Source organism: Thamnophis sirtalis, unplaced genomic scaffold, assembly GCF_051295495.1.
Source record: "Thamnophis sirtalis isolate CommonGarterSnake01/CBP01778 unplaced genomic scaffold, rThaSir2_p1.2 scaffold_4, whole genome shotgun sequence".
NCBI classification, from domain to species: Eukaryota; Metazoa; Chordata; class Lepidosauria; order Squamata; family Natricidae; genus Thamnophis; species Thamnophis sirtalis.
Genome location: NW_028261384.1, coordinates 34,949,933 through 34,972,844, shown reverse-complemented (window position 1 = coordinate 34,972,844; position 22,912 = coordinate 34,949,933). Strand labels below are relative to the sequence as shown.

General features: G+C 36.9%; 1 protein-coding gene across 5 annotated transcripts in view; it reads left to right on the top strand.

Annotated features, from left to right (window-relative positions):
• Positions 1-22,660, top strand: part of THSD7A (thrombospondin type 1 domain containing 7A) — a 292,617-nt gene extending 269,957 nt beyond the window's left edge. For 4 of the 5 annotated variants that reach the window (XM_087712745.1, XM_087712744.1, XM_087712743.1 and 1 more), the window contains exons 22-30: positions 10-127; positions 3,251-3,396; positions 3,929-4,103; positions 9,452-9,625; positions 10,799-10,894; positions 14,660-14,742; positions 15,981-16,188; positions 17,704-17,791; positions 18,259-22,660. In XM_087712745.1, coding sequence (XP_087568871.1) covers positions 10-127; positions 3,251-3,396; positions 3,929-4,103; positions 9,452-9,625; positions 10,799-10,894; positions 14,660-14,742; positions 15,981-16,188; positions 17,704-17,791; positions 18,259-18,343 — 1,173 coding nt within the window. In that variant the 3' untranslated portion in view covers positions 18,344-22,660. Of the gene's footprint in view, positions 1-9; positions 128-3,250; positions 3,397-3,928; positions 4,104-9,451; positions 9,626-10,798; positions 10,895-13,439; positions 13,593-14,659; positions 14,743-15,980; positions 16,189-17,703; positions 17,792-18,258 lie in introns of those variants that run through there. The other variant, XM_087712747.1, reaches the window with a different exon arrangement.
• The last annotated feature ends 252 nt before the right edge of the window (positions 22,661-22,912 follow it).

Here is a 22,912-nt window from a genome sequence, read left to right as displayed (position 1 = left end):
TTTTTTTAGCTTGGTTTGGAAAAAACTTGGAATATGAACACCTCCTGCATGGTGGAATGTCCTGTCAACTGTCAACTGTCAGACTGGTCTCCATGGTCTAAATGCTCCCAGGCTTGTGGTCTAACTGGTTAGTTTAGAAACTTCCTGGTGATTGATAAATGAGCCCAGTTATCAGTCATCAGAAAAAAAAGAAGAAGGGACAGAGGCTCTGCTAGAAAGATTGCTAGATTGAGGCAGATTTGGTTTGCTTTCCTATAAGCTTCCTATAGTGCCAGCTTTGTGCTGAATAAATTGCCATTCTGATTCCGAGGACAGAAGATTGGATGAATGTTTCTGTGGGATGACCACAGGAAGCTATCTCTATATAGCATTTCTCAATCTTGGCAATTTGTAGATGTATGAATTTCAAATAATCACTGGTTGAGGATTATGGGAGTTGAAGTCCATACATCTTAAAGTTACAAGGTTGAGAAACAGTGCTGTCTGATATACTGGAAAAAAAAAAGCTTGCCTTAAGCTGGAAGAAACTTTGCCGAATGGTATTATGTTTCCTTTCTGCAAAGTAGCTTAAAGGTAAAGGTTCCCCTCGCACATATGTGCTAGTTGTTCCCGACTCTGGGGGTGGTGCTCATCTCCATTTCAAAGTCAAAGAGTCAGCGCTGTCCGAAAACATTTCTGTGGTCATGTGGCCGGCATGACTAAATGCCGAAATTACATGGAACGCTGCTACTTTCCCACCAAAGATGGTTCCTATTTATCCACTTGCATTTTTACATGCTTTCGAACTGCTATGTTGGCAGAAGCTTGGACAAGTAATGGGAGCTCACTCCATTATGCTGTACTAGATATTCAAACCGCCGAACTGCCTGATCGACAGGTTCTGATCGACAGACTGATCAACAGGCTCAGCATCTTAGCCACTGAGCCACCACGTCCCCTACAAAGTAACTTACATGTATGTTATAAAGGCATCTCTTTTGTGCTCACAAAAGGTAGAATATTGGGAAAGATACTAAAAATGTGAGGGTATTGAGACCAGATATTGTACTATTTGGATTTAGGCTTAATTATGAAGAACAAACTATATATAAGGAGAAAAACGCAAAGCCAGGGCAATACTTCTCACCATTCTTTTTTAACAAAAAATAGATCTACTTGTGGAATAAGTGCTTTTTCCCCTTAAGTTTCTTATTCACACCATCCTAAATGGCAACTAGGATTACTTTTCAACCAGAGCCGACTGATCTTTTTTCAAATGGGTGAAATTTAAAGCTACCTGAACTAATAATGCCAAGCCAGAATTTTTACTTCAATTTCTTAGTAAGCCATAGTGATCTAACGAGGTCTAGCTGGCATATTACTGAATACCAATAGGAGGATTCACGCAGGAGGTTAAGCTTTAAAAAAATCCTTTGATTATGTATGAGTTTTATTAAATGCCTGACTCTGTTGGCTCTAGAGGGCAGAAAATCAAAGCTCAATACATAGAACAATGCAATAAAAACAAAAAAAAATTAATAACACACAATAATGGCACAAATCTTTCTTTAGCTAATTATCAAAGGCTTATTGAAAAGTCATGTTTTTACTACTCTCTGGAAGTTCATAAAAGTGGGCAGTATTTGTGTTTCCAATATGTTTGCCAAAGAAAAACTTCTGCCATCATGCACGCCTGTTTCAGTGCTCCCTCCTACTACACCTCCTAATAGGAGAAGAGGAGATCTCAATAAATTAGAAGAGAAGACTCACCTGGAAAGTCCCTGATGTAGGGAAAGGTTGAAGGCAAAAGGAGAAAGGGACTGCAGAAGGAGTGATGGTTAGATAAAGCGATCAGGTGCATGTACATGAATCTGAGCAAACTCTGGGACACAGTGAAAGACAGGGGCCCCTGAATGCTGTGATCCATGGGTCATGAAGAGTCAGATACAACTTAGTGACTGAACAACAGCGATTTTATTCATTCAGATTAGATGGACAGAGTTGACTCAGATGAGGAGTCTCTGAAATACCCAGTCCCATGCTACAAAGGCAGCAATCAGCATCCTTGAACTGCGGTTGGAGACAGCCGATAACCAGCACTATTCCTGCAATAGTATTATTTGACTGTACTTCAGTTCTTGTACTAAGCAGCTGATGTGCTTTGCTAATTGCTGTTTTTAAGTGGTCTTCATTTATGTGAATTTTAGCAATTGAAGTACTGGAGGACAAGAATATAAGCCATAGTCTTAGTGCCTCCAATTCTGAGTAAAGTTGCAGCTGAGTGCCTAGGCCCTTCTAGCCTTTGTGTTCTTCCAGCATCACTGATGAATTTAGGAGAAGCCCAGATTATGAAGCAACTCTTTCAAGGGAAGCCAACCCTGCCAGGAGTCAAGGGGGGAGGGGGTGTCTCCTATTATCAGTTGGCTTCTGAATCAACCATGATTTCACTTTGGTTGGGTTTTGTTTGTTTGTTTTTTGTTTATTTGCTTATACAATGGAAGTGTAATGATGGATGGATACTTAATCAATAATGCATTATAGGTGTTAATCTTATTTTCTTCTTTTGAATAGGGGATTCATTTCATTTGTGATGTCATAGGAACTGTGATAACATTGCAGCATGGTTCATTTATAGCATTGGCAGATAATTCTGTTGTTAGTGGCTGTCAAAGCTGCATTCGATATAATAATTGTTTCTTTATTGCTCCAAATTTGCCCAAAATGCCTGTTATGGTGGTAGTATTTGATATTTGATAGTATTCATGTCAAGAAGATGTCAAATTATCCTGTGCAGACAAAACAAGTAAAAATATACAAATATACATGCTTGTAATACATACATCTATTTGTCCTTGCTGTATATTTTGTCCCAGTAAGGAAGAAAATCCCCCCCCCCAAAAAAAGGATTCTGGATCACTAATGGGAGTGGGGAAAAGATGGATAGATGGAGGGGTTTATATGTGCATAACATCTGGCACACCTGACACACAACAGAATTTCGACTTTCCAATTTTTTTAGCCAGCCTTCCCTATTTGGTATCCTCAAGCTATGCTGGACTTTAATTAGTCCAATTACTGATTGGGAGTTCTGTGAATTGAATCTAATACATCGGAAGGTTGGCCATATTTCTGGGCTGTTCCTTAAAATGCACCAGCTGTGCAGGGAGGAACATCATTCCTAGCTAAAGAAGGACTTATGGCCTGAAATGACATGTCTTAAAACACGTACAATATCAGTACTAAATGCTCTCTCTTTTTCTCTGCTTTGAAGGAAGGATGACACGAAAGAGAACTGTTATTCAACCTTTCCAAGGTGATGGCAGACCTTGTCCTTCACAAATGGAGCAGTTCAAACCTTGCCCAGTAAAACCTTGTTATCGGTGGCAGTACAGTTCATGGGAAGAATGTAAAGTTGAGGTAAGACTAGTACCTCGAGGTTTTCATCCTTAGATATTTGTGGTGCATACCGATATATTGTATCTGCAGTCTATGGAGAATGGCAGATTTAGGAAAAGCTGATTTGTATATTTCTATAGACAGCCTTACGCTTTGGCCTAGACACAAAAACAAGATTTTATAGAACAATTAACTAATGAGCTGTTCTATCTTACCTACACTTGTCTAATTTATTAAATAAGAACTTTTCATTAAATGTGGACATATAAAACATACATGACCTGATTTTTTCCTATGGTTAGGAAATAGGCGTCACTTTATTTTTCCTAAATTGTTAAGCCTAAATTATTGTGCATCAATTTTGCTTTTCAATGGAACTTTTATTTATACAGTACATATAGATTTTTAATTATCCCAACTTAAGCACAAATTATATGTACTTTGGCACTAACTGTGGTTCCAAAGCATGGCCCAGTATCCCATTGCCCTTTTGTGGTGTTTTACCAGGCTTTTTCTCCTCCTTATTCTGACTTCTTGTGAACATCTTTTCCAGGATGCCCAATGTGGAGAAGGGACAAGAACTAGAAATATTTTCTGTGTGGTCTATGATGGATCTAGTGATGACACTGGCAAAAAAGTTGATGAAGAATATTGCGGGGAAATTGAACCTATGGTTGATGGCAATAAGAAAATTGTACTTGAAGAAGCTTGTACTGTGCCTTGTCCAGGTATTTCATTTGTTTGCATATTTTGCAAAACCGATGTTGAATCCACTACTGATTGACTTTTGAAAGAAAGACAAAAAGAATATGTTATTCCTAAATCTTATTGCTGTGGATCAAAATAAGGCAAAAGGAATTTGACCTCTACATCAATATTTTCTTTAAACTCTCTTATTACTACAGCAACATAAAAGTTATTAATAATTAATAATTTGGAATGCAATAATATTTATTAAAAATATGGGGGTTTGCAAGATAGTCTCTGTTTTAGAGATAAGCTTGCATAAGCTTGCATAGAATAGCATGAGCATACTTATGATAAAATTGACTTTGAGTTCATTTGTGGTGCTGCTGATAAAATCTGACAGAAATGGCCAGGCTTGTCCTAGCTGCAGGACAAGTAGGTCTAAGGCTGATAACTCTGTCTATACAAGTGGTTCCCAACCTTTTTTTGGGCATACCCCACCTAAGCATCTTTAAAATCCTGATGCTCCCCTGTGACATATAATTCTTACTTTACTCAAAAAGTGAACTCTACTCACATGGAGGAAGCCTGAAAGGCCATTAACTTGGTTTAAACAAGGTTCAAATTGCTGAATTAAAAATCAAATTTCCCCCCTGTGGGGCGTGAGCCGTACGTTGGGAACTACCAGTCCACATAAATTCTTAGTGAACAGTACTTTGCAAAAGCCTCATTAGATCAAAGCCAGGATTGATCATGGAGATCAATATCTATGGGCTAGGGTTCAGTTCCTGCCAGTTCTAACCTCTTCTATAGAAGAGGTTCCACAAATCTACAGTTCCATTTAGAACCAGTTCCAGATCCCTCCCCCTGCCCGTCCGCACATCATAAAGATGAAGAGCAAGAGGAGGAATTTGGGGAATTGAAGTCCACAAGTCTTAAAGCTGTCAAGTTTGAACACCCCTGGTTTTTTTTTCTAAAAGGGTCTTGTAACTTAACAGCTTTAAGACTTGCGCGCTTCAAATGCCAGAGTTTCTGAGCCAACATTTTGGTTGCTATGCAAGAGCATTGTTAAGTTAGTTTCACCACATTTTACAAGTTGGCCATGCTCACCCAGTCACATAGCTGGCAAACCACTCCCACCTGGCCACATGGCCAGCAAGCCACTCCCACAAAGCAGGCCACACCTACAGAAGAGATTCTAAAAAATTTGAAACCCACCACTGCTATGGGCCCTCTTTGCAACAACTGGCATATGAAAAATGGCTACATGGAATGTAAGAGAAATTTGTCAAAGCGAGGAAGTAATGGAAGTATATGAAATAATTAAATATATATTTCAAAGTATAAATTGTCTCACCTAGATTGCTGTGAATGGATATGAAAGAAGGAATCAATAGGTTAGTGATAGCTACATGTTATGATCCACTAAATAGTAATTAAGAAAGAACAAAATGAATTTTAGGAACTGTTATATAACACGCTCAATAAATGCAGTAAATTGGGGGATGAATTTTGTTAAATTGTATGAACAGACTAGTGAGAATGAGAATAGTGAGAATGGTATTGTATCAGACCCCCAAAGAAATGATAATTATGATTATTAGATGAGTATCTGCTTTTTTTCCTCTTTGGTATAAATGGTTTAAACATAAGCATTTTCATTTTTATCATTCATTGCTATTCTATTCATCATTTCTAAGCAACTTAAAACCACCCTAAGAACTGAAATCTTTTGCAATGATTCCTGAAATTCTAATTTTGAAGAATTAGGAAGACAGTCAGCGGGGGAATCAACACACTTTGATTGAACTTTAAAACTGTCTCCTTTTTTCATTGTAAAATAAATAAACTTCTGAACAGATTTTATTTTTTTGCTACCCAATTCAACAAGAATATAGTGGTCTTCTTAAAGGTAATATTTAACACTACAAGAGCTTTGTTTTTATTCTTGGAATTTTATGGTCTTTCACTTAAAGCCCTTTTCCTACCCCACCCTATCTTTTACCAAAAAAATTAACATATCTGTGAGGATAGGTTAACAGGGCACTTATGTTAATGTATCACAAAATGATACATGTGGCCCAATTATACATGTATTGTTTATTCAATAATTCATTTCTTTACACAATGTTAGAATGTTTGTAAATAAATCTTCTTTATTAAGGCATTGTTAACACTGAGTTGATTTTACTTGTCAACATAATGCAAAGCAGCATGAATTTTTAATAGCCCATGTACTGAAATAATTAAAGTTCTGTACTCATTTGCAAGCTTGGATGCCTTTCTAGCTTTATGGCCTCCATTTACAGTATTATTTGCAAATATGACTTCAGTCCCATTTATTTATTTTTAAGCAGGAAAGGTTTTGCCTCATTCTCTCATTCCATAGTGAAACTTCCATGATTTTCACAAGCATAGAGTTTGCTTAGCAGAAACGGAAAATATTTTTCTGCTACAGTTAAATAATTTGATTTTTTTATTTTAAAAAAATGAAAACCTACATGTGTTTTCTGACACTTTTTCTAAGGCCTATACATTTTGTACAAGTTTTCTCAAGATACAGATTTCTATAAGCATATTTAAAAATCTAATGTGATGCATTTTTGTACCGTGATTTCTTCGTTTGTATAGAAATTTCCTTATTATAGATGTTTTGCACATTTCTTTAAATTCCCAACCACACTGAGGATTGGTAAGTACAATTTGTGTGGCTTGGGGGGGGGGGCAGTTTGCATAGGTGTCAAGCAGATATGGATATAAACTATTTACAGTTCCATGAAAATTGAGGTGGAACTAATTTTTCATACATTTCTGATTAGAGTTATGCAGGTTTGAGCATTTGTCAAGGACCCTAAATTCCCCGAAGAGTTCATTCATTCACAATTGCTCCAGCTTCTCTTTCTAACGAAAATATTCATTTTCTTTAATGAATAATCCCATGTCAGCATCTTAAATGCCAAAACAAAACTCTAGCAAGAATTTTTGCTGTGTGTTATTATTTTAAATCTTCCACCCATCTTTACCACAGAGTTGGGAATCCCTTGCTGCTGCAAAAATTGTTAAACTATAACACCAAGCATCTGTCTTACACTTAGCAAAACCTTCTAGGACATTGTAAACAGGGGTGGGTTGCTGCCAGTGTTGCTGCCAGTTCACTTTGCACACACTTCGCTGCCGATTCATTCTGCTGCCTTTTGCTGCAAGTAAATGCGCAGTTGACTATAAATTGTGCGCAGAACATTAAAAAAAGCATGCCGGCAATGGCAGCTGCAACCAGGGTTTGGGGGCATGGCCAACCTGGGTCACCGCCAGTTCTGTGACCAAGGCCAAAATACCACTATGAGTTTGTCTGAACCAGTGCGAACCGGTAGCAACCAACCTCTGATTGTAAACTGTTGTTGTTAGTTGTGAAGTTGTGTCCGATCCATCACAAATACCATGGACAATGTTCCTCCAAGCCTTCTTGTCCTCCACTATCCTCTGGAGTCCATTTAAGCTCACGCCTACTGCTTTGGTGACTCCATCCAGCCGTCTCATTCTCTGTCGTCTCCTTCTTCTTTTGCCCTCAATCTTTCCCAGCATTAGGCTCTTTTCCAGTGAGTCCTTTCTTCTCATTAGGTGGCCAAAGTATTTGATTATAAACTGTACGTCAGCAAAACTGGGCTTTTCAAAGTTTTCCCTTCCTTTCTTGAAAGAGCTCATTTCGGATCCTTTAAAAGCATGACTAAAATGTTCAGTACTTGAAATGAGACAGGTGGTCTTTTTCCCCTGAGGATGTCTATGTCCAATTCAACCTCAGAAAAAGAAGTAATAAGAGCTATTGACCTCCTTTTTATCGTCAAGTAAGGGTGTGTGATTCAAAGAGCAAAAAATGATTAATGGCTCTTACACATATGTGGCTAGTCTTTCCCTCATATTGAAGCAGCCGTGCTTTGCAGTTGTTGCTCTCTGAGTCAGGTTGTTTTCTTGCAGGCAGTTCACTACCCAAACTGGGTACATTATCATCATTGTGTAGATGATATTACCTAGTAATGTAATGAAACATCTACAAAAAACAATCCAGCTCAGAGACCGTGACCCGACAAATGCGCGCATGACAAAAGTGTGCCGACGAAACCGCAGCGAGAAAACCGCGATGTCATAAACGCGCCCACAATGCGCCGACAAAACCACACCCACAAAAGCGCGATTTAAGTTAAGGTTAGGGTTAGGTTCAGGGTTAGGTTTAGGGTTAGGGTTAGGGTTAGGGTTAGGATTAGGGTTAGGATTATTAGGTTGTTATTAGTTGTTTGTTGAAGGCGCGCTTTTGTCAGCGCGCTGTTGTCTGTGCACTTCTGCGCTCATTCGTCGGTACGATTTCGACCTTGCGGTTTTCACACCACGGTTTCATTGGTGCGCTTTTGTCGAGCGCACATTTGTTGGTGAACCCTCAGAGACTACCAAGGACCCCTTGCTTCCACCTGAAGGACAAATATTTATCACTAGCAGTTATTCTTCAGATACATGCCCATGTGTGCTCCAAATAATATCTTGCCTCTTGAACCTGGGCACATAGTCGTATTGCTTACCAATATTCTGCTGCCAAATCTATTTAGCGCCAATGGCTAAAGAGTTAATTAGACTAGAACCTGGGACACCCAGGCTCAGTTCATCCTCCTTATGGAAGGTCACTGCATGACTTTCAGGCAAATATTTCTGTCGGTTCAGCTTCAGGATTTTGGAAAACTTAGAGTGAGCTATGTTTACATACTCTGACTTGAGCTCTCGTGGAAAAGAATGTGATATCAATCTAATAATCATAATTAGGACCGACTAAGCACCACAGTTTCTATACAAAAACTCACATAACCATGATAGGCTTACGATCTCACTTCCTCTTTAGTTATTAATTATCACGTGACCAAAACCTAAAACTTTACTTCAGCTTTTTTGTTTAATTGATTGCAAGCCAGTTGTAAAGCACATAAATGATAAATATGTGAGCGCAGAAGGCTGAGATTGTTGTATGTTCAACCAATATCTTGGTTACAAAATTCTTTTTCCTCCTACACTATTTTAACTTTGAACCATTACTAAATGAGGCAGTTGGTGAGGATTAGCTCTTATTTAGATTATTATTTTATTATTTATTAAATTTATTTGCTGCTCATTGTAAATAATACTGTGTAGAAATAAACTTTTGTAATATGTTAAATCATGCAAACTAAAATATATGCAGTTATAAATATACAGTTATATACATTCATGCTTATACAGAGGTTTGGGAATGAACTTTACTTGAAAAAACAAATTTGGGCAGAATGCTAATTAACTGTAAGAGATCATTACAAACCCTTTTTCTTTGCCAACATGCTAGGTCATTTATACGCTCCCTCCCTTTGCTCTGTAGGTGATTGTTACTTAAAGGAGTGGTCACACTGGAGCATTTGCCAGCTGACCTGCATCAATGGGGAAGATCTTGGTTTTGGAGGAATACAGGTTCGATCACGAGCAGTGATTGTTCAAGATGTAGAAAATCAACACCTTTGTCCAAACCAAGCTTTGGGGACAAGACAATGTAATGGTAAGTACCATAATCTTTAGCAAAGTATGTGCCATTCTGTTAATAAACTCTAAAAAAGTTAGCAGGGCGAATATCTCTCTCCTGTTACAGATACAGAAAACGAATGCATACTTTTTCTCTTTGTGCTGTCTCTCCAGAGGAGGGGTCCAGAATTGAACACCGACACATGCATTGCTCTATGTGGAAGATCCCCAGTTCCGAGCAAATATCTCAATAACAGGATTGGGATTCAAATGCAACATTGCTGCCATTTATATGGCAGAGTGAACTTAGTAAGATAGTTCATGTGCTGATAACATCTAGGTTTGACTCAAGTAAGAGCTGCTTCTGAAGATAATTCAAAACAAAATCTGACGGGGAATATTGCTTCGACCTAGCATCGGGAAGGAAGTTGCTGAGCTTTATTAAGCTTTTTTAACCCATCTTTTGGTCCAATTCAAAGTGCTGGTGTTTTTTTCAACTGGCAGGAGCTTTGAGTCAGATACCTGTTGCATTGGAGCAGGCATGAAACACTATCATCTTCGCTACCGGTTCAGAACCAGGAGCGTACGGGCGCTTCTGCGCATGGGCAGAACTTTCTGCACGTGCAGAGATCCTTGGTGGTGTCTGAGTGGGTGGACAGAGCCTCCCACCACCGCCACTACTGGTTTGCCTGAACTGGGACAAACGGGCAGAATACCACCTCTGCTTTGGACCATATGAAGATAATCCTCTCAGTTTTAGAAAATCATCAAATGCCAGGATAGGAAAAAGTCTTTTAATGGTGGTATTAGTGTTACAGGATGCTCACTTAAGGGAATATTTCTTGCTGTTCACTTTGATTTCTATATTGAACAAGTTTTATTTTTCTTAAAATTGTAAACATTTTAAATGGCAATTGATCATATGCTGCCTTTATTTGCGATATGGCCATTTATTATGGGTATTCATTTTTAATATGTCTACAAAATGTTTTCCTTGAAAACTAAATATGTTTAAAATAAATATACACATGAAGTATGTAATGATTGATTTCTGTAGATTTGATGTGCTATTCCAATTCCTGCCCATAGGGTGATCTTATTAATAAAACTAAAAGTAAAACTAAAATAAAAAGCAAAATGGAAGGCAACCGCCAGGCATAACTTTCCAAGCCAAAAGCTAGAATATAATCTTTCCATCTTTTCAATTCAGATGGCCATTGTTATGAATACAATTGGATGGCCAGTGCATGGAAGGGATCATCTCGGACTGTATGGTGCCAGAGATCAGATGGTTTAAATGTTACAGGTAATATTAACTTTACTTTCTTTTTTACATTATTGAATAAACTAAATTATTTTTAGAAATTATAGAAGGGGACATACTGTAGGAATTTTCTAGTGTTTATATTAGGGATAGAAAGAATATGACTGTTCATATGTTATTGAAAGAGAACTCATATCACACCCTCTCAACACAGCTATAATCCAGCATAAATTAGAGTCTATCAACATATGGAATGGGCATAATTCTTATTCCTAATTTAGATAAAGCAACAAAGTTGAATTAGAAGTGCTGATAGCACTGCTAAATGAATGAACTCCAATGTTATGCTTTATTTTTCAAGAACAGCTTACTTGAACCTGGATGGATTTGCTTTTGAGTAGACATATGCAGAATCTCTTATAATAATTACATCTATTTAGATCTGACTCATTACAATTTTGAATATAAAAACTCCAACATGAACATTTCAGAACTTGCTATGAAGAGAAACCATACAAAGTCTACATAAAAAATCAGCAAGCAATTGACATTTCTGTATGTGAAGTTTAGCCTTGAATATTAATCAAAAACAATTTTCATAATAGCCTGAAACTCATCATGGATTTCAGTGTCAGTATAAATTTCCAAAAATTAGCAGTATAAATGTCTATGATTAATTAAGAGATTACTCAATTCTTATAGTCTTTTAATCTATGGATAGCTGCCATGAGGCAGTAGGAAGTTATTTAGGAGCCATTAAAGAACTTTTCTATGGAAAGCCTTTAAATTCTTGATAGGAATAGAAGTGTGTCAGAGCTCTTAAGGTCTCTTGATAAATGTTAATGACTACTTATAAAAGCCTATAATAATTAGCTATCATTTCTATAGCACTGAGAATATCTAGTTAATAGGAAAGTCAGTCATAGTCAAATAGCTTTTGCTTTAGCTACAATTTGATACATAACGGTACCATTCATTCAACAGCTTCCCATCTATTTTATTCACTTATTCCTTAACAGTGACTCATGTTAAAAACATTGGGGTTTTGAATGAAGTCTCATGGCCATCATGTTGACCTTTTGACCTTTACCCAAGTGTAAATAAAATAAACTCTTAACATACGCAGTTTTACATATTACTGTTTCAAGAAATAAGTACCTACATACTAATGAAACCACTGAAAAAGCAAGATGTAACTGTGCTAGATTTTGAGTGAAATATCTCCATTGAAATTTATAGTCTGCCTATTCTATTATCTGGCCATTTGGCATTAAGTGAAGTGCTCTCTGACTATGGGGAAGTTTTTATTTCCTTCCTATTGAAGCCTCTGTCACCATACTTTTTTTTAGACCGAGAGAATCTAATAATCCTCAGAACTTTCCTTACGGAGCCAGGAAGATAGGATAAAAATCATGAGCCCAATCTGGTGTACAACTGGCAGATAAGATGATTCCTGGTTGAGGGTTTTCATAGCCAAATTGCCAACTGCTCCTTTAGCAGAAGGTGGCTGGTAGTTTAGGAAAATCCTCAAATTGGATATCAGGCCTGAATATTAAAGTCCAATTCCTATTACATCAGATCCTGGACCAGGAGGCTGTCCAGACAGTCATTCAAGCCTTGGTCATCCCATCTATAGACAATATGTTTTGTGTATATCTATAAGCAATACATTTTCATAAGATTGTTCTTAAAGATTACTTAGAAGCTTCAACTTATCCAGAATATATGTGGCAGGACCAATGATGGACATAATCACAGTACACTCAATTAACACCTCCAATTTATGAGTTGCATTTCTTGCCATTAAGTTCTGGGTGCACCTCAAGGTGTTGATTAACATCTATAAAACTCTTAATAGCATTGGCTCTGATTATCTGAGACACACAAAGTCGACATGCTCAAGATAAATAAAAGAGTGTTTATAGGATGAGACTCAGGAAGTTGGTTTTTTCTATCAAAGAGAAACTCTGTGGAACAGCAATTCCTTCCAAGATTCATATGAATCCTATCCTGCCCTTAGTTAATATTGTCCTTAAAAATATGGCATTTATCCAGGACTTTGGGCATGAGTTTTGTTGCCATTTCTGGACATCACTGTTGTTATTGTTATAATATATTGGTTTTTTAAATCTATTTTTATCATGGTACACTGCTGGAGTCTATAACTGAGGAGCCTTATAAATTTGAGAAATGAATAAATAAACATTAGCTAAGCAGAAACTGGGTTGCATTCCTCAAAATTATGTCGAATATTTAATTATGCTAGAATAAAATTATGCTAGAATATTTCCCAACACTATGTACATTAGTTTATAATTAATGTATTAAACAGCTAAATTGTCTTCTAGAAGTAGCCAAATATTTTCACTGACTTTTAACAGACATGCATAATTTGGCTGGCTATGAGATGGTTATACATGTTCATTTGATTGCTCTGAACAATTTCAAAATGTTGATTAAAAGATACATGGCAAGATTATATTTACATTTGTAATTGCTTAGAACACAGTTGTTTTCATTTGTTGGACTTCCATCACAGTATGATTGTTTCATGTGGCCTTTTGATATCTACATTTTATTTTTGCAGATACCTTAATTCACAATGAAATGGGTGAGGAAGCAGTTTCTTCCTGTAGTTCCTCAGATGGCTGACATATTTTAAGAAAGGCAATTGTAGGCATGTGCAACTGATGCCCAAACGTACACACATTTTATCATGTCAGCTAGCAACATTGATTTGGCAATCAGTGTCACTCCTTTGGTTAACATACAGTTGCCTAATTGCACTTAACTGCATCTACCGCTGTTCAGATTTCTACATTGTTTTTCACCATTGTGCGGGATGGGCATGGTTATTTTACGGTAATTGGTGCTGCAGTCAACATTTATTTATTCAATTTATATTATCTCTCTTTACTCGCTGAAGCCCAATAGATTGCCAGAGTGAATATAAGGTACATAACTTGGCTTTGTTATTACAGAGACAAAAGTTGAGAACTAGGCATCTCCAAAGGCTGGCAACGTGAATTCTAGCTCAGAATAATGGTGAAAACCTATGTATGATTTAATAAATCCAAGTAACCATGCTGAATTAATAACCTCCATCCACCGAGAATCTAGACTAAAACCCAAAGAAAGCTCGTGCCTTGGGAACTGATAACTTATTTTCCTCATTACAATTGGAAATGCAGCATTTTCCTCTCACAGTTATATATGTTTTGGGTTGCTAGTGATATACAGATGTGCCCAGGAGGGACAAAATATTTCATTTCCATCATCTAAGAACTTTTTTGGGAGTACAGGTATGGGAGCTGGGCCATTAATTTAACAGCGTAAAATTGCAAAGGAGGTGAATTTATAGTCTTAAATATCACTTACTTCATTCTTTTGGTGAGGCCTGTTCATTTGCTCAGTGTATTGACATGTGAAATTTAAAGGAGAGCTGTATCTTGTATCAAGTTATCACCTTTACTTAGTATGATGCTCACATCATGTGAATAATTAGGGCTCCTCCCATGAGGAATACAAAGAAGAAAACCATTAATTCCCACCACATTTTCACACCTCAAGATGGTTACTTATTTGAGCTAGAAATAGGAAGATGATATCTAGCGTATTAATATTCCCAAAGAGATGTTAAGTGAAACAAATTCAGTAGTTTTGCTATACTTTTTCTCAATAGCATGCACAAGAACTGAGAACATCTCTTCCATTATGGATTGCTGGGTTTTTTTTTTTCCTAGATAAAGCAGGTATTTCCCGGTTAGTAAATGATTGTGCCAAAATGCCATTTGTTTTGTTCTGCAGGAGGTTGCTTAATGATGCACCAACCAGATGTGGACAGGTCATGTAAGCCAGCATGCAGCCAGTCCCATTCTTACTGTAGTGAGGTATGTGCTACTACAGGTCAGGTTTTTTACATAGGGCCACAGGGTCATTATTCGTGCATCATATTAGAACAGTAGAAAACCCCACAATGTTTAATTGGAAATCCTGTTGCAAGCACCACCTTAAAGACTGGTGGAAGATATTTTTACCCTCTTAGCCATTATTTTGCATCTTTTACAGACCTCCATTCTTATGCTTCATATTGTTTAGTGAGAGTTCTGAGCATTACCACTGTTGAAATGTCTCTTTAGTCTTCTTTCACAAGAAGAAGGGCGGGCAAATAAAAGAGAGTTAAATTGGCCACACCATTCTTGAAGAAAGATGGTTACATACATTGTTTTAAGTCTCTCTGACACTCTAAACTCAAGTTGAGCTATTAGTCAAAATGAAAAATCCACTTTAGTTAGGAAAGGCTGTAAGCAGAGAGCAAAGCTGAATTATTGGAAACTGAATTACAGTATACAAGTTCTTGGGCTTGATCTGCACCCTTGTATATCTGTCCTAGAAGGCAGTTTTACCAATCTTGATATTACATTTCCCAAATCTAGCAGGGAAAGGGGTAGCATCTTGGCTAGCCAACCTGTCATTTCCAATCAGTAGATTTTTGGGATTATAGAAATTGAGAGCAATAGGTTGGGGGGGGGGGGCAATGAACAACCCTTCAATCTACTGTACCTTGGACCAGCTCTGGCTGCCCCAAGCTCAGCTGAGATATTCAGCCCTTGCTGGTCCTTCATAGCAGCAGGTCTTCTTCATTCTTGACTGGGGCATTTCCAAGGTGCTTACTACTTGTATGAGAATCAGGTTTTGACATACATTATAACAAAACATACAGTTCTGCATTTTTTACTTCCCGGTAGAAAAGTCGTATACACAAAAATATGATCAAAACGATGCACAACATTTATAGGCTGCAATGGGTAAAACAAATACCATTATATTAAAGAACTGGGTGAAGGCTATTCAATATTGTATCTCTTTTAATTGCATGCACATACACAACTATACTGTAATGCACGGCTTACATTGCAGTTCTTGTTTCTTGATTCAAAATGGCTGGGAACTACACTGACTTATTGTTGTTTTATGGAGAAGAAACTCCAGAAACATTAACCAAAAAAGTTCACAATCATGTGCTTCTCTGGGGTCATGGATTGCTCGTCTACGTTGTGCTATTTTCTGTGGCTTTTGAAGTGCTATGATTTTTGCTACAGTGTGTAAAACGTTTGTTCCTCTGCAGACCAGAATGTGTGTTTGTGAAGAAGGATATACAGAAGTAATGTCTTCTAATGGCACACTTGAGCAGTGCACTCTCATCCCGGTGGTAGTTATCCCCACAGTGGATCATAAAGAAGATGTGAAAACTAGTCGTGCTGTAAACCCCACCCAGACACCTATCACCACACCAGGACGAGGAAGAACTTGGTTCCTCCAACCTTTTGCCCCAGGTGAAATTTCACATGGATAGTTAGTGATATTAGGTCATATAAATTGAATGAAGTAAAAAAAAATGTAGACATTTATAGTAGTATATGATACTTTTAGAAGGTAGAGAGATCAGTGATTCTTGGGCATACTACTTCATGCCATTCCAGTTATTAATAGTATACAAAGGAGTTCCAATTATTTTCAGTCTCTTCTGTACTCTTGTTATACTATAGAAGCTTTTTGGTTTATTGATACTTCCATTCAGTGTGTGAAAAATGATTTTGCACAAAACCATTGCATCAAATAAATATCCATGGCATTATCTTAGACAAGGTTTAATCATCACAAAATTATCTCTTGCACAAATAGTTGCTCTAGCATATTGTTGGCGAATGTTTTTGGCCCCAAGTGCCGAAATGGGAGCAGGTGCATGTGCATGACTGCGAAGGAGCTCTGGAAACCAGAAGAGCAGCACGCTGGGAGCTGAGCTTCTGGTGTGCATATGCATGCCAGTCACTTGGTCTTCTGGTTTCTGGCATGCATGCACATGCAAAGCCTAGCTAGCTGGCACGCACATGTATGCTGGGATCCAGAAGAGCAATGGGCAATGGCTGGCATGCCCAGACAGATTGCTCTGTGTGCCACATCTGGCACGCATGCTATAAGTTTGCCATCACAGCCTAGAATGTAACCCTATATATAGGAATTACATAGGAATAAGTTTAGCTTGAACAGAACAGAAGAGAACAACAGAGTTGGAAGGGGCCTTTGAAGTCTTCTAGTCCAACTCCCTGCTCCAGTAGGAAGCGCAAAACTATTTCAGACAAATGGTTGTCCAACCTCTTCTTAAAAACCTCTAGTGTTGGAGCACCCATGACTTCTAGAGGCAAGTCGTTCCACTGATTGTTTTAACTTTCAGGAAGTTTCTCCTTTGTGGTAGGTTGCTTCTCTCCTTGATTAGTTTTCCTTCATTGTTTCTTGTCCTGCCTTCAGGTGGTTGTCTTAGCTCTGAATAAAGGTTTTGTGACCAAGAAAGGAGGAGAATTAAGTAACATTATATAAAGCATCTACTAATTCATAGTCATCAAACAGTTTTAATGACCACAGAAAAACAACCACATTTAACATTTTTACTGGTATTCTTGGGGGGAAAGCAAAAACATAACTATTCCCTTTGTAATGTCTTTGTCTGAAGTTATATTAATTTGATCAATAATATACAAAAGAATCAAACCATTAAGAGATCTTACAAGTTTCCAAAAACATGAATTCTAGGCACATTAATGGATACTACATCTGATACAAGACAAACACATTCCTCAAATTGGTGCTTGAATATAGATTTTATTCTTCATTCTTCATACCATCTTTCTATTGAGATGCTTCAAGAAAAGATATAATCTCACTTATTAGCCAAGCAAACTTTGTGTAACATCAAAAATGCATCATTTGTTGATAACACTAACTGTACTTTCTAAAAATATCTGATCGGCACTAATATCTGATTACTAACGACTAACATACATTTATTTTAGATGGGAAGCTGAAGACCTGGGTTTATGGTGTAGCTGCCGGTGCATTTGTTTTGCTCATCTTTGTAATATCTATGGTCTATCTAGCCTGGTGAGTTTTATCATTTATTATACTTTTTCCTCCTGGTAACTTTTCCCAGCCATTTTGTTGTCAGTACAATGGAAATGGGCTGCTATCTTTTGACTTCCCAGTCTGATTTACATTCCTACTATCCTGTCTGAAATTTTCTTCTTGGGTGGGAGTATACTTAGAGGTGAGTTTGCTAAATAGTTTGATCAGGTGATTGTCCGGAGCTACTGGGTGGTAACCTAATTATTTATTTGGCTGTGACACGTCAATACATTTGTAATTACAGTTCTTTTGCTGTTTCTTTTCTTCAGAATCTTGTAGATAAAAGCTTATATATCTGACCCAGACCAATTTAAACCAAATTATTAAAAGTGAAACTGCTTATAAATCTGTGTTGCCTTCTCATCCTGAATGAAACGAATAGCAAACGCATCTGTCTGCTAGCTTAATCTGTTAGATTGGTGACTGTTTACTTTTGCTTATTGCAGTAAAAAGCCAAAGAAACCACAGAGGAGACAGAATAACCGTCTGAAACCTTTAACCCTGGCTTATGATGGAGATGCGGACATGTAAAATAATTGCTTCCCATTCTTTAAACTTTTGAAACAGTAGTATTGAAAAACAGCATGCACATTGTGGACATTACCAAACAGATGTTACACAAGACAAAGGAAAAAAAAGATAAGATGGATGGCTATGGATGTTCTAAGGAGGAATCTTTGTCCGTGACCACCAATTGGTACAGCAAATTCCAGTGGCCATTTTCAGTTGTAAGCACATCAGCTGAGCATCTTTATGCAGCGCTCTTTGAAACATACAAACTATAAAACCACTTGCATATTATATTGAGATTTGGGAGTGTTGATACCAGAACAATCTGCTGCATTAATCTAACTTTACTCAGTAAGCATGGGAAGATCATACCAGGTTGTCTATAATGCTTTATATCCAACATATATATAGTCAGTTGCATCATAGGTTAAAAAAATCTCTCAAATGATATACTGGTTAAAACACAACAACTTAGTGTTTAGCATCTTGTAAACTTTAATTGAGGATAACAAACCATTGAACAAGTTTTGGCATTTTTGGACGACATGAGGCAGATTTCTGAACTAGCTTTTCAAAGGGGTAAAGACTTGCAAAAGTTTTGTCTTGTTACCAGTCCCAGGTACTAATGCACTACTACCACACACATTTATCAAGGAGTTAAGAATCTTCAGGTTCAAAATTTTATACAAGTTGTCTGGACATTTAATATCTATGTGTAATACTTTTTACTTTCTCTAACTCTCAAATTGTTGCCTGGAACTTTTTTGCTACAGATAAGGCAATTATTATTTTTTTTGCACTATATTAGTGCCGCATGATATGCACTTATTAATGAGTATTGCCATAGAAACTGTCTCTTTTCAGTAAGGGTGATGGTGAAAATCCTGCATCAGACAGACATTTGTCAGTAAATTTTTGATTCCTAATAAAAGTAAAGATCGGTTTCCAAAATGTTACTGGATAAACCAGCTAACACAATTACTGTTTATATACCAGTCTTATAAAAGCAGCTGTTTTTTAGTCAAAATCCTGGCAGTGATGTAAGTGTCTACTTTCAGACTCTGACCAACTTCTACAGTTAGTAGATTTTTAAGTTGATTTCTTATTTCTTTGAAGGTTGTAAATGACTAGATTTTTATATTGCTAACTTTATAAAAAAGAAAAAAAGAAAAAAGTGGTTGTGCACTAATCTTGGGAAAATACTTAACTAAACAGTGTCCCAATATGTTCAATGGAAGGAATATGAATTTACTACTTATTTTTCTCCTGCTAATGGAAAGTATTTCATGGATGAAGGATTGATAGTCCTGTTCTTCCTATTTGGGATAATCTGATACCTTGAGTTTGTTTGATTTTTTTTTTTTTTTTTGGGTGGGAACTTTTTTTTTCAGGACAATGGCTAATATAGATTATTTTAAAATATATATTCTGATTCATCATTGTCAGATACCTAATCCAAGATGGAAAATGTAATGCGTTGATCGAACTTTCTCACTTGAAATGCCTCTGTAGTTATTTTAAGAGATAGAAATGATATTTTCAGCATTCTTTTGAATTGAACTATCATGGTACATAACAAACTACAAGCTTTTCCTCCAATGTGCAACTTTTAATGTAAACATTCTGGTAATAGCTGCTCCATTTCTTTTATCTGCTCCCATCCTGAGGTTTGTATTAAAACATGGATCCAATTTTATTGCTATTCAGAGCCATTTAACATTTCCCAAAAAATAATGCCTTTCAAACAATGTTCGTTTAAGCTCCTCTGTATATATCTCTAGTTATGAACAGATAAATAAGCAATATAGCTCATCAACTTTATCAAACTCCTTACACATGATATTATTAGTTCTGACATCTCAGGTCTTTGTCAATAAGCTAAATCTTCTTAATATGTGCATTATGCCTGGAGCATTATGTAGTGATTAATTAAATCAGGCAATGTGTTGCCTATAGCTCCCTCTTCAGACCCTTGCCAGGCTTCCTAACTCAGCAGGCTTTTTAAAAACACATTTTTGTTTTTTAAAAAAAAGTACAGCGGAAACTGGTCCCTGAATTGTGAAGCACCTGTGGTAGCATATCAAAATCTGCAGGATGATAGATGTGGTTTTGTGATTAAAGCCCTATTCTTTTATAAGTAATATTTGACTTATACTCATTCATTTAACAACAGTTTGAAATTACAATGGCCTGTGAAAAAGTGAGTTATGACCTGTCCTCTAATTTAGATAGACACACCACTCCTGTGGTTATATGATCACAATTTGGCCATTCGTCAACCAGCTCACCTATACCATAGTTGTGGTGTTTTGTGGTCACTTGACAGCCTTCCCACATTGACAGCATTCCTATCCAGCTTCCAAAAAATTGAGAAATCCAAATTCACTTAAACAACTGTATGGTTCACCTAATAACCGTGTTAAATTCACTTAACTACCTTGGCGATTCACTTAACTATGGTGGAAATAGTTGTAAAATCTGGTCCAGTCCAGTGTCGACTTGTTTAATGGCTGCATTGCTTAGCAACTGATGTTCCAGTTCAGTTGTGGCCATAAGTAAAAGACTTTGGTTGTGCACTGCACACAACACGATGTGAGGTCATCTCCAAAGCAGAAGCTCTTAGCCTTATAGGTTGCAACAGGCTCAACATCTGTAATGTTAATGATCTTGAAGATTGGGGGGGAGGGGACCCACAACCATGCAACAATTGGATATAAGGCATCTGAGCCTGTAAGAAGGAATGTGGATGTGGCAAACATCTCAGAAGGAGCCCTCTCTAGTTTCATGGGCTGCAAAGGCAAGGAGACAGAGAAATGTACTTTCAGACTTGCAAACTTGATGCCATTCTTGCAAGGTTGTCCAGAGATGGAGCACACCCAATGAACTAATTGGGCTTCATTGTAAGTTACATTGTAACAGCATCTTGTAAGTCCCAAGGTCATTCCCACATGCTTTTATCACACTTCAAAGAGGGCTGTTTTACATTTGCATGTCTGGTGAGCCCTCCTTTACTCAACTATAAGATAAAGTATGAAACAGTATTCTTAACTCATCAGTGAAAGTAAATTCTCCAGACTTGTGTAATTATTGTATAGGGGGAGGCTTTCCATTCTCCATGAAGACGTATACAAACTATACTGTATCTAAGGTGAAGCAGAATATTTTGGTCTCCAGAAATTTTTGGGTTTGGGGTATGCTTTGCATCACACTCTAATCTACTCTGACATTCCTTTTTTCAGTCCAGCATCTGGGAAAAACATCACTGGTAATGGAGGTAAGACTATAGACATTACTTACGGTCTCTGGGGCGAACACAATTGGTAAAAATTAGGCACCTACTGTATAACCCCTGCAAAGCCTTCCTCTGCGATATATATCTTGGGTATGGGATGGTTTAGCTCAGTCTTCATCTTGATTCACATTCTGTTCACTGGGAATTCTGCCACACAATCTAGCCATAATGTTTTCAATGTTGATACAGGTTCAGAAATTGTCTACCCTAATACTGTTGAAGGTATTTAAAAAGGTGCCCTCATATGAGGTGAATCTGCAGTTATCAGCATGAAGGAGGAACGTTCTAAGCATCCTTGAGCAACAGCTGTTAGGAAAATAAATAAACCATTCAACCAGTTTACTCACATTATATCTCTCAAAGATATTAATCCAAATAGAACCACCAAACTTGATTATATTCAACATGGTAATATTAACATGGTCATTTGGAAACAAGTCAAATGTGTTCAGTAGAATTTAGTCTCAAGTAAGGAGTGCAGCCCAGAAAGGTAAGATGTGCAAAATGCTTAGAGTTTTCTTTTAATGTAAAGAAAGACAATTATTTAAATTGTCAGAAACAGCCTGGATTGTGTTAAATTTAGCAAACAAAAAGTAGTATTGAATCTCTGATTGCAAATATCTTATCTGTATAAGATTAAGTTGTTTTTAAAATCTGTTTCTACAAATCCAGTGCCTAAATCAGCCACAGCAGTAAATTGTTAACTTGTAAAAAATAACATTTTCAGTGATTCTATATCTTTAATCCATCCTGGAAATACTGAGTGTGCATTTTCTTAATTCTGTTCTGTTTGTAACTTCAGTTTATAAATGGTAGTTTTAAAATATGATTACATTTGCTAGTTCTTCCAGCATTTTCAGTTTTAAAACTCCACAGTGTGACATATGTTTTGAGTATTTTTCCCCAAATGTAATGCTGTAAAATGATTAATTTTAAATCATGTAAACAACATTGTAAAAGAAAGCTTTGGAAAGAAAAGAAATACCTTTTAACGTTTTGTAAATTTTGCTTGCCCAAAGTAAAAAGAAAATTATTTTGCATAATGTTCAATGCAATCCTGAGTGCTTACTAAGAAATTAACCCTGTTGCATTCAGTAGGGTTTATATTCACCTAAGTATACACAGGACTGCACCCACAATTTACTTGAATTTTCTGCTCTCTTTTCCTTAGATTATGAACATGATGACTGGGGAAATGTTTACTTTTTGTTAATTTGTAAGCATTTTCATTTTTTAATTATGATTTTTTTTTAATGAACAAAACATTTATATGCAGCTGCAAATGTGTGTATATTGTC